Genomic DNA, 15,416 nt, shown 5'->3' with positions numbered 1-15,416 from the left:
GGCAGCCAAACTGGAATCCTGTAGGGAATGAACTGTTAGAAGAACATTGTTCCTGAAGGCCCCTGCCTTTGGAACTTGCTCCTTCCTTTGGTCCACAACTGGCCTAGTCCTCAATCCTGCAAACAATTAACCATGCATATAGCTTTACTTATATCAGTAGTACAATTGCAGTCTAATCACGAGTAAAGATACACAAATGCCTGAATGTTTGCAGGATCGGACCCCAGATTGACCTATAAGTAAGGCAAAGATTTTGTCACAGATATTTTTAGTCAAAGTCATGGACAGGTCATGGGCAATAGTGAAAAATTAATGGAAGCCGTGACCTGTCCCTGACTTTGGCTAAAAATATCCATGATAAAATAAGGACCCTGGGCAGCTGCGGATGGACTGGGAGCTCCCGGGTCCCCCTCCACTGGGGTCTCTGAATGTCGGGGGTACCCCCTGCTGCCCGCGGTGGCGGAGAGCTCCGGAGCTCCTTCCGCTGCTACCCACGATGGTGGGGAGCAGCGAGAGGTCTGCCTGCTGCAGCCTGTAGTAGGGAACCCTACAGCTCCCAGCTGGGGCTAGCTGAAGTCACGGAGATCTTTGGAAATCACAATCTGTGACTTCTGTGACCTCCGTGACTAAATTGCAACCTTACCTATAAGACACCAAAACGCGTATTTTATTCGTGCAGTCATTTTGGAAGTGTTGACGTTTGTGAGGTTTCGGTAGAGATGTTCTTCCACTTTACTTAAGTGGATCAGTGTTTTGCAGGAGATGAAGTGGACAAGTTTTAGATTTGTGAACTGGCTTCTTTTGTGTGGAGGAGAGTTACTGGCTTGCTACTGGTCTTTTTTGTCTTAATTAGATTGCATAGTATTCTTAATTATATGTGATGGATACCTAAAATCCAGCATAGATGATGTTTATATGTTAAAAGGTGAATAAATATATACTCATTGTTATTTGTCCAAAGAGCACACACAATTTCAGCCTCTTATTTCTAATATCTCAAGTCAGTAAAACAATATATGGAGGAGACACATTCAGAAAAATGTTGTACAGTTTAAAAAGCGATTGTCCTTCTGAAATATGTCATCTCTGAGAAATGTTAAAATATTGGCATTTTTAAGCCTAATTTTTCCCTGTGCTGTTTCACAGCCAACTCCTTGTTTCTTATATAAAATATCAGCAAAACACTAATCACCTGGTTATATTTTGCTTCTTTATTGGGCTTTTTTCCATATACATGTAAGATCAAGGGGAGGAACCATTGTGGAGCAAATGCACATTTTCAGAATTTTGTCTTTACTTACTATTTTATATGTTGTCAGAAATCAGCTAAAATGGCTAAGTGCCTTGGAATAATTTAGAAACTGCATTACTTAAGATTTAAAAACTGGTGTGAAAATCTACCACAGGTATTGACTGCAAACCTAATTATTTTGAAATAATCCTTTTGGTACTCCTTGATATTTGCTGTTGGCTTCTATATCCTGTAAAGCAGCAGGAGTGGGGAGGAAGACTTCCAAATGAGAAGCAGAAAGATCTTTAGGTTTTTTTTTAAAAAAAATCAAATAACTAAGTAAAGGTGAGAAGATTCCATGATACATGGGGTCATCTGAGCATGTATGTTTTTGAGGTACTATATTCTGTTTATGCCAATTTGGTGTAAGCAGGTCCTCTATATATTCTATTTCTATGGCAAACATGTTATAATATACGTTTTTAAAATGTTTCTATTTAAGTGTATTAAAGGTAGTACCTTCTTGGGTAGTACCTGCTCAGCAGCTATTTAAACATATATGTATGTCCCATTGAAGTCAAAGCTACTTTATCTTGTGCTAAAATACTTTTTTGAACTGGAACTGTAAGCAACACAGTGCTTTTGAACACGTGATGTGATTCTCATTGAAAGTCAATGGGAGTTGTGCTCATAAATCACTGAGGCACTTTTGGAATTCTCACCAGCAGACCCTCATGAGCAAGGGAATGGACAAGATGACCAATATGTCTCCCACATCACTAATTGTTTGAAGTGACCTCAGCAACGATATAGATAAGGGTCCAAAATTCAGTAACTAATGCAGTGGAATTACACTGAGGATAAATGTCTCAATTTTGTGTGATCTAGTATACGGAACATATGCATTATGTCTCATATTCTGAGCGGGGAGGTGATCAGTGGGGTCTCTCTAGGATGGCTTCAACCATTCATCTTGGGGACAATCCAGAGGGTCATGGAGAGGTCCAGAGATGGAAGAGCATAAGTGTATGATATTCTCATTTCTAGCAGACCTCAAGTGAGGACTTAAGTGTGGAGTCCCCCTGTCTCCCCTATCCTGTTCAACATGTCTATGAAACCACTAGAGGGACCTGTTGGACCAGCATGGTCTGAAATGTCACAGAACACAAATGACACTCAGCTGTATATCACCATCACCTTGGACTAGAAAATAAACAGTAGTCAAGAAAGGCATGACAAGTGTATAAAGAAACCAAACACTATTAAGTTTTCCCCCAACATTTCTCTGAAATGTTATAATATATTTTGGAGTCCTGTACATCATCAAATTTTCTCCCTCTTTGTAAAAGAAGAGAGTGATGTACTTCACTGGCCAGTCTCTCTTAATAGGTGTGGTTAGTGAGGATTAGTCAATTTTCTATCTCCCTTTAAAAGCCCTCTGTTGAGGGAGCTTTGTGATATTTTTCAGCTGAAAATTCCAGTACATTCTGCACAAATAAACATTGAAAATGAGGGCCAGAAAAGCAGCTTGAATATTATAATGTTTAGAGGTTTTAAAAAATGACAGTGAGATAACGAAACAATTGAGAGTTAATGGAAACTAAGTGCTATAAAAAAGGCTCTAATGATCCAGAATATTTTCTGTATGCTGCATTGTAATTTACAGGCTCTATTTTTGTAATTTTGGGACCCATGTTGCCCTGTTCTCCTATTTCTGTGTAGGAGAGAGAAACTCCACCAGTTTAACTCATGGAGTTTTATCTAAATTTGCTTTGGGGGCTGGGAGAGAGGGGAATGGGAGTGGTTTGCTCCTTACACAAGCCAGGTGCTCTTCCCCTTTTAATACTTGCATCTCCTGAAACCTGCAGCATGCGAGGGACTTCCTCGGAGATGGCTCTTTGCTCTGCTGCCATGCTCTGCCCATTCTTGACACCCCTTCCAAGCATCGCTCCTGCAAAAACCATACTTCAACCTCAGCTGACTGCTAAAAAAAAAAGACCCTCGAGGGAGAATTCTGTAGCATGAAGAAGGTGACACACAGTAAATACTGTCTGAAGCTGCCATAACTTCTGCTGTGTTTTCCTAAAGGTGAAGAAGGAAGGACCCAGAGGAACTAAGCTGGTGCCCCATCTCCCACTCTCCTGTCCCCAGCTCTCCTTTTAATTTTCACAAAGCTGGAACCTATGGCATCTCTGTGAAGGGACTTCCCTAAGGATACAGGAGATGCTGTGGGGAAAGCACACAACAGGCAGAACTCCTCTGTGTACACAGAAGGGAACATGGTATTCATAGTGATTGATGAATGTAATATGTATTAACATTTAAGGATGTACCACTTTAGTCCTCCTGTGACATTGATTAATTAATACAAAATAACAAAGCTCATCCACTGCTAGGGCTGGAAATGGAGTGTTCAAAATAAGCAAAAGTTGCTTGAGAGAAACTCTCAGATCTGAGTGTGACAATGGATAATAGTGAGCCAGCTACGACTGATGACCAGAGTCTAAATTACAAGTGAACAGTAGTAATAACTCTCAGCACAGCACAAAGCAGGATGCTTACTTTGACCCTGTTGTAATGGCATTGTCTAGCATACCTTATGGAATGTGTGCCAGAGAATCGGGAGTTTGTACGGCTGTCCATTATTCACTGGTAAGAGCCTAAAAAACCTAATCCATTCTAGCCAGGTGGAGTCGAGTTCATGTATTTAAGAAGACAATACTCTTTTATAAAATGACACTAGGGACTAGATTGTACAACCCTTGCTCGTTCTGATGAGCTCTTACTTATGTGAGTAGTTCCATACTTCCAGAGCTAAAGCTCCAGTTTAGCAAAGCACTTAAGTGCATGTCCAACTTGAAGCTCATGGACTTCAGAAGAGCTACTCACGGGTTTTAAAATTAAGTATGTGCCAAAGTGCTTCACTGAACTGGGGCCTAGAGTGGTGAGTCTGATCAGAGGAAAGCCACCCTTTCCATTAACCCTCTCCCCACTGACCTATGGACTTATGGGGGGACATGAGGGGGGTATCGGTCTGCCCTAGCTAAGGGGGCGGGGGATGGAACATCTATGAAAGATCATGGTCCAGGAAAAAACTCTTTCTGGGGGAAGGCCCTGGGAGCAGCACAGGGAAGCAGATTGCAGGGGAAATGGTTGAGGAACCCTGGGGCAAGCCACACAAGGGAACAGGCATTGCAACCAGATTCGGGTCTGTGCCAAACTTGTGGGGAAGCACTAGAGACTAGGCCCTGCACCCAGAGGGCTGAACAGAGAAGGGTGTGAAAGACTCTCATAACACAGAACCAGGGGATAACTAAGTTCTTAAAGCAACTGCGGGCAGGAGAGGCAGAGAGCCCCTACTCAGCCAGGGCCATCTCTTACCTGCATTGGGCAGTTGCAGGTCCCAGCCCTGCAGGCAAGTCCCTCCTAACCCATGCAGGGAGAGGAGGGAAAGAGGAGCAAATGGGGGGGGGGGGGTGACTCAGGGAAGGGGCAGGGCAGGAGTGTGGCCTTGGGGGAAAGGCCAGAGGTGGTTCCTCAGAGAGAGGGTGCGGATGGGGGGGGGGTTGTTTCTGGCAGTCCTGCTGGAGTGTCTGGTTTTTAAATATTACAAAGTTGGCAAACCTACAGCCACCCGAAGAAGGCTATAGCAGACAAAGTGCCCTAGACCTTTGGGGACTAAGCTGTGAAGCAGGCCGGAGGAAGGGAACAATGCAGAGGGGCCCTCACGGAGACACACCATGCCCAGGAAAACAGCGAGTGACCACCTCAGGCAATAGCTAAAAGGGACTAGACCCTGAGATTGAACTAAGAATCATTATGCCTTAGCTAGAATTGTTACTGATTAACTAGAGTATTTGCAACAGGCAGCTTTCCTGCCAGTCCTAAATTAAAAAAAAAAAAAAATTCAGACATATGGCTAAACTGAAGGAATAGATTCATAGATTCATAGATATTTAAGTCAGAAGGGACCATTATGATCATCTAGTCTGACCTCCTGCACAATGTAGGCCACAGAATTTCACCCACCACTCCTAAAAAAGACCTCACACCTATATCTGTGCTATTGAAGTCCTCAAATTGTAGTTTGAAGACCTCAAGGAGCAGAGAATCCTCCAGCAAGTGACCCGTGCCCCATGCTACAGAGGAAGGCGAAAAACCTCCAGGGCCTTCCAATCTGCCCTGGAGGAAAATTCCTTCCCGACCCCAAATATGGCGATCAGCTAAACCCTGAGCATATGGGCAAAATTCATCAGCCAGATACTACAGAAAATTCTTTCCCGGGTAACTTGGATCTTACCCCATCTAAAAACCCATCACAGGCCATTGGGCCTATTTACCATGAATATTTAATTACCAAAACCATGTTATCCCATCATACCATCTCCTCCATAAACTTATCGAGTTTAATCTTAAAGCAAGATAGATCTTTTGCCCCCACTACTTCCCTCGGAAGGCTATTCCAAAACTTCACTCCTCTGATGGTTAGAAACCTTCGTCTAATTTCTAATCTAAATTTCCTAGTGGCCAGTTTATATCCTTTTGTTCTTGTGTCCACATTGGTACTGAGTTTAAATAATTCCTCTCCCTCTCTGGTATTTATCCCTCTGATATATTTATAGAGAGCAATCATATCTCCCCTCAACCTTCTTTTAGTTAGGCTAAACAAGCCAAGCTCCCTGAGTCTCCTTTCATAAGACAAGTTTTCCATTCCTCGGATCATCCTAGTAGCCCTTCTCTGTACCTGTTCCAGTTTGAATTCATCCTTCTTAAACATGGGAGACCAGAACTGCACACAGTATTCCAGGTGAGGTCTCACCAGTGCCTTATATAACGGTACTAAAACCTCCTTATCCCTACTGGAAATACCTCTCCTGATGCATCCCAAGACGACATTAGCTTTTTTCACAGCCATATCACATTGGCAGCTCATAGTCATCCTATGATCAACCAATACTCCAAGGTCCTTTTCCTCCTCCGTTACTTCTAGTTGATGCGTTCCTAGCTTATATTAGGACCCCTCCATCCTAGCACCTATAGGGCTTGGCAAATGAAGCATATTCAGTGCTTTAACTCCAAGGCATACTACCCCTGGCTCTGCATGGAATACCTTCAAAGGCTTGGTGTACCACAACACTGAGTAGCCATGACACTTACACTAAAATAGTGGTGTGGCAGCAGGCCCATCAATTGTAAACACCGCGATAATATTGCACACATTCTCAAGAGTTATTTATATTTCCCGAACACAAATCCCCACCCAATGAATTAGATTGGATTTGAACTAGAACTGGGCATGTGGTGATAAGGTTTGTGGAAAACTGTTTATCTTTAAAAAAAAAAAAATGTGCCATTTTGTGTTCACTTTAGCTGCTAATTCAGCAAGGCACTTACACATTTGCTGAGCTGGAGGCTTTCTGAAGATGTCCAGGGAAAAAAACCTAATGTTTAGTGCAAATACTTCACTATTAATTCAAAATTTGTTTAAAATTGATTAATAGTACATTGAGAGAGTTCCATGTGATCTTGTTGTCCAGTCGGAACTACCTGATAAGCTCAAATGTCAATTAGCAAAGGCTCACAATGAACTAATAGAAAGTAACCTACAGATCCAGAAGTAGTAGCAGAAATTATTTGTAAAATAACTTTGCAGCTTTCTGAAATTTACTTGTTATTCAATCTGCTGGCAGACAATTCTTTAAAAGAGAGATGAAATTTTGTAATATAAATGATTCATTCCAAGTTACTTGCCTACATCGGATTGCAAGGACTCTTTTTCATTTAAACATAAAATCTAGGTATAACTCAAAATACATTATTTTAGACAGTAGCAAAATCAGTAATGATAGGATGAGCAAATGTCACTATAACCTATAAAATATCCATCAGATAAAAAGATTACATCTACTCTATCATTTGATAGCACAGAAATAAAATCCATATTATAGGTCATTGTCAAAGGATCAGTACTTTATCTCAATAATTGGAGTGAAATTGTACCATTAAGGTATAGTCCAGCCTAAGTAGAGGTTGATACAGAGTTGCAGTGCCCTAGAGAAAACTCCATGAAGCTTCCCTCCAGAGTTTCTGATAAGTGTGTGACATATACGGCAATTTCCTGCAATATCCTTGAAAGACCTGATGATGTTAAGTGTTTTTTATGTATTGTGGGCCAGGACTATATGTAGCCTCTCTAGTGGGGGAGATGTGACAGATATTGCAACACCATGCAGCATCTTTAGGTTCCATTATTTTAAATGAATGGTTATGTATAGGGCCATATCAAATCTATGGCTGTGAAAAACCCATTACGGACCGTGAAATCAGACCTCCCCCATGAAATCTAGATATTGGAGAGGAAAAGGGCAAGGTTGGGGGCACCCCAGCCAGGGGCTCCTACCATTCACCAGGCTCCAGCTGCTAGTGGCTAGGCTGGGGAGGGATAGGACTTGTTCTTCCACTGTATGGCTGCTCTCGGGGAGATCAGACCCACTTCCACCTCCAGAAACCTCCCCCCACTGCAGGAAGCTCTGTGGCTGCTGCCTTGAGAGCCCAGCTCTGAAGAGTTGGAAGGATTTAACCACAAGGCTGATGGGTTAACTCTGGTGAGCTGTTACCATGATTATAGGAGGTTAATTGTTTTAATGTTTTCTCTGTAGTGCTTTTGCCATAAGAATAAAGGTGCTTGTAAGTTACCACATGGCTCCTTCTAACAGTGGGTAATACATTGCTCATACACGGCCTTTGGAGCGAAAGCAAAGTGCAGGCACTGGCCTGTTTAGGCAATTTGGCTTGCTGACAATATGACAATATAATCCAGGGAGCCTTAACACTGGTCCGGAGGAAGTGAGATGCTTCACACAAGAGAGGGAACAGCTGGGAGCCTGAAGTGTGTGCCCCTGAGGGGGTAATACAGGTACGGTTGCCCTGAAACTGTGACAAAGTGCAATGGATGTGGTACTATTTAAGAGGAGGGGTCTGAGCATTATCTGATCACCAGTGTGTGGAAGGGGCTATGGCTTGGCTACCTTCTGGAGACTGAAGTACCAATGAGGAAAGGCTCCTTCCATCCTTCTGTCCCCCTGGCCCCAACCGCTTTTGTATCCACACTGGGACCAGCCACAGCATGGTCCTTAGTTTCCACTCTGATGCCTTTGAACATCACCCCCACCACACACATCTTAGATGCTTGGCCTTGAGGAAGCTTCCCGTTTCTCTGAGGACTGAGAAGCAGCTTTTACAAAGTGGTCCATTGCAGTGTGTCTTGGTGGCATGAGGATGACTTTCTTGTGAGGGGAAGACCACCTAATGGTGCAAGGGAACAGCATCCATATATGGAATATAAACAGATATTGAATTAGCAAACTCCGGTTTTGGTGTGGCAGTAAAAATATACTTATTTCAGTCTCTCCCAGGCCGTTGCTCCTTTCCTTTCATGAGTAACTTTCCTGAGCACTTAATTGACATGCAGCTTTTAAATGCAAAGTCATTTACCATTTTTTTGTATGTAACTGCTGGAGACTATTATGCTGTGACAAGCTGCCACCCTATTGATATTCCTCCTTAATTAGAATTAGAATTATAACCTGGGGAGTTGTTCCCTTTTATCACAAGACATGATTGGTAATTCCTTTTATTATTAAGAAGTGAAACAGGAAGAATGACAAAAGGGCCAAACCTTGCAGAACTTAAACCCTTCATCAAGCAAACCTTTTGATGATTTAAGGATGTTAGATAGATGTAGGTGAGCATATGTGAAAACTCTGTTATGTGCACATGTGAGTGTATTCTTCAGTACATTGTTATTCTTTTTTTATGTTCCGTCCTCACCTCAATTTCCTCATAAGCCTCTCCATGCTTCTTAAAAGAAACCAACACTTTCAAAAGAACCTTGCAATATTCTTCTCTCACACACTTGTCCTATGTCAGTTGTATCTTGGCTTGGAGCACTTCATAGTTTATACAAGCTAAGGAATATGATAGGGTGGTGATTCCCCCTCTCCCCCAGTTGCTCCTCATTTTAGATCTAACTGGGACATGGTACTTTTTTAAGGTTGATGATACCATGTGGGTGTATTAGGGAAAGCCAATGGAAAGTTCGGAGGGCTTTGGTTGGAAAAGTTTGTATCTCTGGAAAGTAATTCTGCTATATTAAAAAGTCTGTGACGCATCACTGAGAACGTCCTTGTTTTAGTGTTTAGCGTTTATTGTATTGATCAGTTGTTGTGGGCTAGAGACACCCAGACTGGTATTGCTTCAGAGGAAAATCACCATCAGGCAAGACAAATGGTGGTGGTACCACCATTCATTCTTGGATACTACAGTGACTGCTGTGGTATAAAATTAATTGTTTGTATTACAGTAGTACCTAGAGGCTCTGATTGAGGACCCTCCTATGTTGGGTGCTGGACAGATGCACAGAAAGAGGAGTCCTGCTCCAAACACATCAGAATCTACATAGGAAAGACGGACAAAAACAGGAGAATAAGGCACACTGTTATTTCATTGTAGACATTAGGAACTGAGGCACAAAGAGTTTGTGACTGTGCTAAGGTGACACAAGAAGTCTATGGCAAAGCCAGTGTAATGGGTTCCCCTGGTGTGCCACCTAGAACGGGGGTACCACTGAGCCCTCTGACCCCCCAGGCTGGGCTCCCTCTCAAACTGTGTTGCTGTGACAAGCTGAAAGCCTTCCAAGCTTGCAGTTTCCCCAGCATTCACACAGGTAGGGACATACCCTGCTGCAGTTACATGCAGGCTCTCTAACCACCAGCCTAGGACCTCCGAGTAGTACCATCCTGCCCTGGTCAAATCTGGCCAGTATACAGGTTTAACCCCCGGTCCGCCTCTCCCTCAATGTGAAGAGGACCATGCACATTTGTGTCAACCAAGCTGAGATTTTCCCCAGACACCTTAATCAAACACACACAGATTTGCATTAAAACATAAAATAAGTTTATTAACTACAAAAAGTTAGATTTTTAAAGTGATTATAAGTGATAGCAAACAGATCAAAACAGATTACCTACTAAATAAACAAAAATGCAAACTGACCTTAACATACTAGATAGGTAGGATATGAATTCGCAAATTCTCACCCTGAGTGATAAACAGGCTGGCAGATTCTTAAGGCACAAGCTGCCTTCGCTTTGCAGGTTGGGTTTCCCAGTTTTCATACACAGACTAGAAATCCCTCTAGCCTGGGACCATCACTTCCCACAATTCACTCTTTATTCCTCAAGGGTTTTCAGGTGTGTTGTAGTTAGGAGGGTGAGGTACCATCATGATGTCCTTTCCCCCTTTTGTATCTCCTTCCCACTTGCTGGAAAGCTCTTTTTCTGTGAGCTGGGACAAACATTTCCCATTGTGTGGTGCTATCTCTGAGAGGTTTCTGTTGTACCCAGTTCCTGGGGCAATGCTTGTGCTTGTGTGCATGTCCTCAGTAAGCCATTGACATTGTTTGGCCTTTTTATTGTTGTACCTGAAAGGCTGCTTGTGGGTGTTTTCAACCTCAGAACATGTTTCAGTAACACATACATTATAGCCAAACTTCATAACTTCACATACAATGGTAGCACATACAATCTAACAAGATATTAATGTCTAGAAGACCAAGACTCTTAGAATGATACTTTACAAGGCATACTTTATGCAAAACATATCCTAATTACATGACAGTGGTGAATATTGGGGTGCCTAAGAGTCACAGCTGGAAACTGAATTCACAGGCCCTGAATTTCACTCCAGTGCCTTAATCTAAAAAAATATCCTGTTTCCATAATCCTAAAATAAATGGGGGTTTCTTCTGGGGAAAGCCAAATTTATTAGGAGCTGTCAAGGTTCCTCCCCCACTCTGAACTCTAGGGTACAGATGTGGGGACCTGCATGAAAAACCTCCTAAGCTTATCTTTACCAGCTTAGGTCAAAACTTCCCCAAGGGACAAAATATTCCACCCTTTGTCCTTGGATTGGCCGCTACCACCACCAAACTAATACTGGTTACTGGGGAAGAGCTGTTTGGACGCGTCTTTCCCCCCAAAATACTTCCCAAAACCTTGCACCCCACTTCCTGGACAAGGTTTGGTAAAAAGCCTCACCAATTTGCCTAGGTGACCACAGACCCAGACCCTTGGATCTTAAGAACAATGAACAATCCTCCCAACACTTGCACCCCCCCCCCCTTTCCTGGGAAATGTTGGATAAAAAGCCTCACCAATTTGCATAGGTGACCACAGACCCAAACCCTTGGATCTGAGAACAATGAAAAAGCATTCAGTTCCTTACAAGAAGACTTTTAATAAAAATAGAAGTAAATAGAAGTAAAGAAATCCCCCCTGTAAAATCAGGATGGTAGATACCTTACAGGGTAATTAGATTCAAAACATAGAGAACCCCTCTAGGCAAAACCTTAAGTTACAAAAAAGATACACAGACAGAAATAGTTATTCTATTCAGCACAATTCTTTTCTCAGCCATTTAAAGAAATCATAATCTAACACATACCTAGCTAGATTACTTACTAAAAGTTCTAAGACTCCATTCCTGATCTATCCCTGGCAGAAACCAGCATATAGACAGACACACAGACCCTTTGTTTCTCTCCCTCCTCCCAGCTTTTGAAAGTATCTTGTCTCCTCATTGGTCATTTTGGTCAGATGCCAGCGAGGTTACCTTTAGCTTCTTAACCCTTTACAGGTGAGAGGAGCTTTCCCCTGGCCAGGAGGGATTTCAAAGGGGTTTACCCTTCCCTTTATATTTATGACAGGAGCCCTGATGGCAGAAGATGCTGTGAAGTCTAGCTAAATCACCATGCCTTGTTCACATGCTCCTTACAGCCAGCACACTTGCTTCTCATGGAGCTCTGGCTCTCTGCAGCACTCCTGGTGAAGGGAAGGCTATGTCTGCTTTCCACCACCATTGCAACCTTCCTCCTGGGTAGACCTTCCACACACAAGGCCCCTGCCACTGTCTTCACTACCTACCTGCCTTAGGGTATTATACTGCCGTCCATCATCCTAGCATCTGTTTCTGTTGTGTCAAATCATAACAATAATGATGTCCCTAGTGGGACTTTATGGATTCTATGGCACTTTTCTCTTTTGGGGGTAAAAACTGCTTGGTTGGTGTGTTTGAGCAGAGGGAGGCATCAGTGTTGGGAGTGACATGTTTACGGCGGAAAGGTCTTTTTGAAGAGGAGGGTGCAGCTAGCAGAAATCCTGGCTTGAACCTGGATCACAATGACTCCAGTTTGTTTGGTGATGCTTGAGTTTTGTGGTGATCCTCATTGCTATGGTTCATCCAGTTTTTTTGCCTTCCTTTCTCATACTTTTGTTACTCAGGGCTTGTGTTCACTATGGGGAGATCAACACTGTTGCAATTGATGCAGCAGGGGTCGATTTAGCAGATCTAGTGAAGACCACAGAGCGCTCTCCGGTCAACCACGATATTCCAGCTCCCCGAAAAGAGTAAGGGAAGTCGACTGGAGAGCGTCTCCTATCAACGTGGCGCAGCGAAGGCACGGTGCTAAGTCGACCGAAGCTACGTCGACTACGCTACATGAAAAACATAACTAGAGTAGCGTAACTCTGGTGAACTTACACCGGTAGCGAAGACAAGCCCTCAGGTTTGGTTGTATAGACCTTGATTATGCTTAATGCCCACTGCTCTTTGTCTTTCTTATGATATTTCTCTGGCTATCTCTGTTATCCTCTGTCTATTCTTACCATAGAATCATAGAATATCAGGGTTGGAAGGGACCCCTGAAGGTCATATAGTCCAACCCCCTGCTCGAAGCAGGACCAATTCCCAGTTAAATCATCCCAGCCAGGGCTTTGTCAAGCCTGACCTTAAAAACTTCTAAGGAAGGAGATTCTACCGCCTCCCTAGGTAACGCATTCCAGTGTTTCACCACCCTCTTAGTGAAAAAGTTTTTCCTAATATCCAATCTAAACCTCCCCCACTGCAACTTGAGACCATTACTCCTCGTTCTGTCATCTGCTACCATTGAGAACAGTCTAGAGCCATCCTCTTTGGAACCCCCTTTCAGGTAGTTGAAAGCAGCTATCAAATCCCCCCTCATTCTTCTCTTCTGCAGGCTAAACAATCCCAGCTCCCTCAGCATCTCCTCATAAGTCATGTGTTCTAGACCCCTAATCATTTTTGTTGCCCTTCGCTGGACTCTCTCCAATTTTTCCACATCCTTCTTGTAGTGTGGGGCCCAAAACTGGACACAGTACTCCAGATGAGGCCTCACCAATGTCGAATAGAGGGGAATGATCACATCCCTCGATCTGCTCGCTATGCCCCTACTTATACATCCCAAAATGCCATTGGCCTTCTTGGCAACAAGGGCACACTGCTGACTCATATCCAGCTTCTCGTCCACTGTCACCCCGAGGTCCTTTTCCGCAGAACTGCTGCCTAGCCATTCGGTCCCTAGTCAGTAGCGGTGCATTGGATTCTTCCATCCTAAGTGCAGGACCCTGCACTTATCCTCATTGAACCTCATCAGATTTCTTTTGGCCCAATCCTCCAATTTGTCTAGGTCCTTCTGTATCCTATCCCTCCCCTCCAGCGTTTCTACCACTCCTCCCAGTTTAGTATCCTCCGCAAATTTGCTGAGAGTGCAATCCACACCATCCTCCAGATCATTTATGAAGATATTGAACAAAACCGGCCCCAGGACCGACCCTTGGGGCACTCCACTTGATACCGGCTGCCAACTAGACATGGAGCCATTGATCACTACCCGTTGAGCCCGACAATCTAGCCAGCTTTCTACCCACCTTATAGTGCATTCATCCAGCCCATACTTCCTTAACTTGCTGACAAGAATACTGTGGGAGACCGTGTCAAAAGCTTTGCTAAAGTCAAGAAACAATACATCCACTGCTTTCCCTTCATCCACAGAACCAGTAATCTCATCATAAAAGGCAATTAGATTAGTCAGGCATGACCTTCCCTTGGTGAATCCATGCTGGCTGTTCCTGATCACTTTCCTCTCATGCAAGTGCTTCAGGATTGATTCTTTGAGGACCTGCTCCATGATTTTTCCAGGGACTGAGGTGAGGCTGACTGGCCTGTAGTTCCCAGGATCCTCCTTCTTCCCTTTTTTAAAGATTGACACCACATTAGCCTTTTTCCATTCATCTGGGACTTCCCCCGTTCGCCACGAGTTTTCAAAGATAATGGCCAATGGCTCTGCAATCACAGCCGCCAATTCCTTCAGCACTCTCGGATGCAACTCGTCCGGCCCCATGGACTTGTGCACGTCCAGTTTTTCTAAATAGTCCCTAACCACCTCTTTCTCCACAGAGGGCTGGCCATCTATTCCCCATGTTGTGATGCCCAGCGCAGCAGTCTGGGAGCTGACCTTGTTCGTGAAGACAGAGGCAAAAAAAGCATTGAGTACATTAGCTTTTTCCACAGCCTCTGTCACTAGGTTGCCTCCCTCATTCAGTAAGGGGCCCACACTTTCCTTGGCTTTCTTCTTGTTGCCAACATACCTGAAGAAACCTTTCTTGTTACTCTTGACATCTCTCGCTAGCTGCAGCTCCAGGTGCGATTTGGCCCTCCTGATATCATTCCTACATGCCCGAGCAATATTTTTATACTCTTCCCTGGTCATATGTCCAACCTTCCACTTCTTGTAAGGTTCTTTTTTATGTTTAAGATCCGCTAGGATTTCACCATTAAGCCAAGCTGGTCGCCTGCCATATTTACTATTCTTTCGACTCATTGGGATGGTTTGTCCCTGTAACCTCAACAGGGATTCCTTGAAATACAGCCAGCTCTCCTGGACTCCTTTCCCCTTCATGTTAGTCCCCCAGGGGATCCTGGCCATCCATTCCCTGAGGGAGTCGAAGTCTGCTTTCCTGAAGTCCAGGGTCCGTATCCTGCTGCTTACCTTTTTTCCCTGCGTCAGGATCCTGAACTCAACCAACTCATGGTCACTGCCTCCCAGATTCCCATCCACTTTTGCTTCCCCCACTAATTCTACCCGGTTTGTGAGCAGCAGGTCAAGAAAAGCTCCCCCCCTAGTTGGTTCCTCCAGCACTTGCGCCAGGAAATTGTCCCCTACGCTTTCCAAAAACTTCCTGGATTGTCTATGCACCGCTGTATTGCTCTCCCAGCAGATATCAGGAAAATTAAAGTCACCCATGAGAATCAGGGCATGCGATCTAGT

General features: G+C 43.8%; 1 protein-coding gene across 1 annotated transcript in view; it reads left to right on the top strand.

Annotated features, from left to right (window-relative positions):
- LOC144930579 (uncharacterized) overlaps positions 1–12,700 on the top strand; it is a 142,752-nt gene extending 130,052 nt beyond the window's left edge. Inside the window, exon 3 of the mRNA XM_078853009.1 lies at positions 12,571–12,700. Coding sequence (XP_078709135.1) covers positions 12,571–12,700 — 130 coding nt within the window. The remainder of the gene's footprint in view (positions 1–12,570) is intronic.
- The last annotated feature ends 2,716 nt before the right edge of the window (positions 12,701–15,416 follow it).

Source organism: Lepidochelys kempii, chromosome 5 (genome assembly GCF_965140285.1).
Source record: "Lepidochelys kempii isolate rLepKem1 chromosome 5, rLepKem1.hap1, whole genome shotgun sequence".
Taxonomy (NCBI): Eukaryota; Metazoa; Chordata; order Testudines; family Cheloniidae; genus Lepidochelys; species Lepidochelys kempii.
The sequence above is the reverse complement of the archived record's forward strand: the minus strand, read 5'-3'. Positions and strand labels throughout refer to the sequence as shown.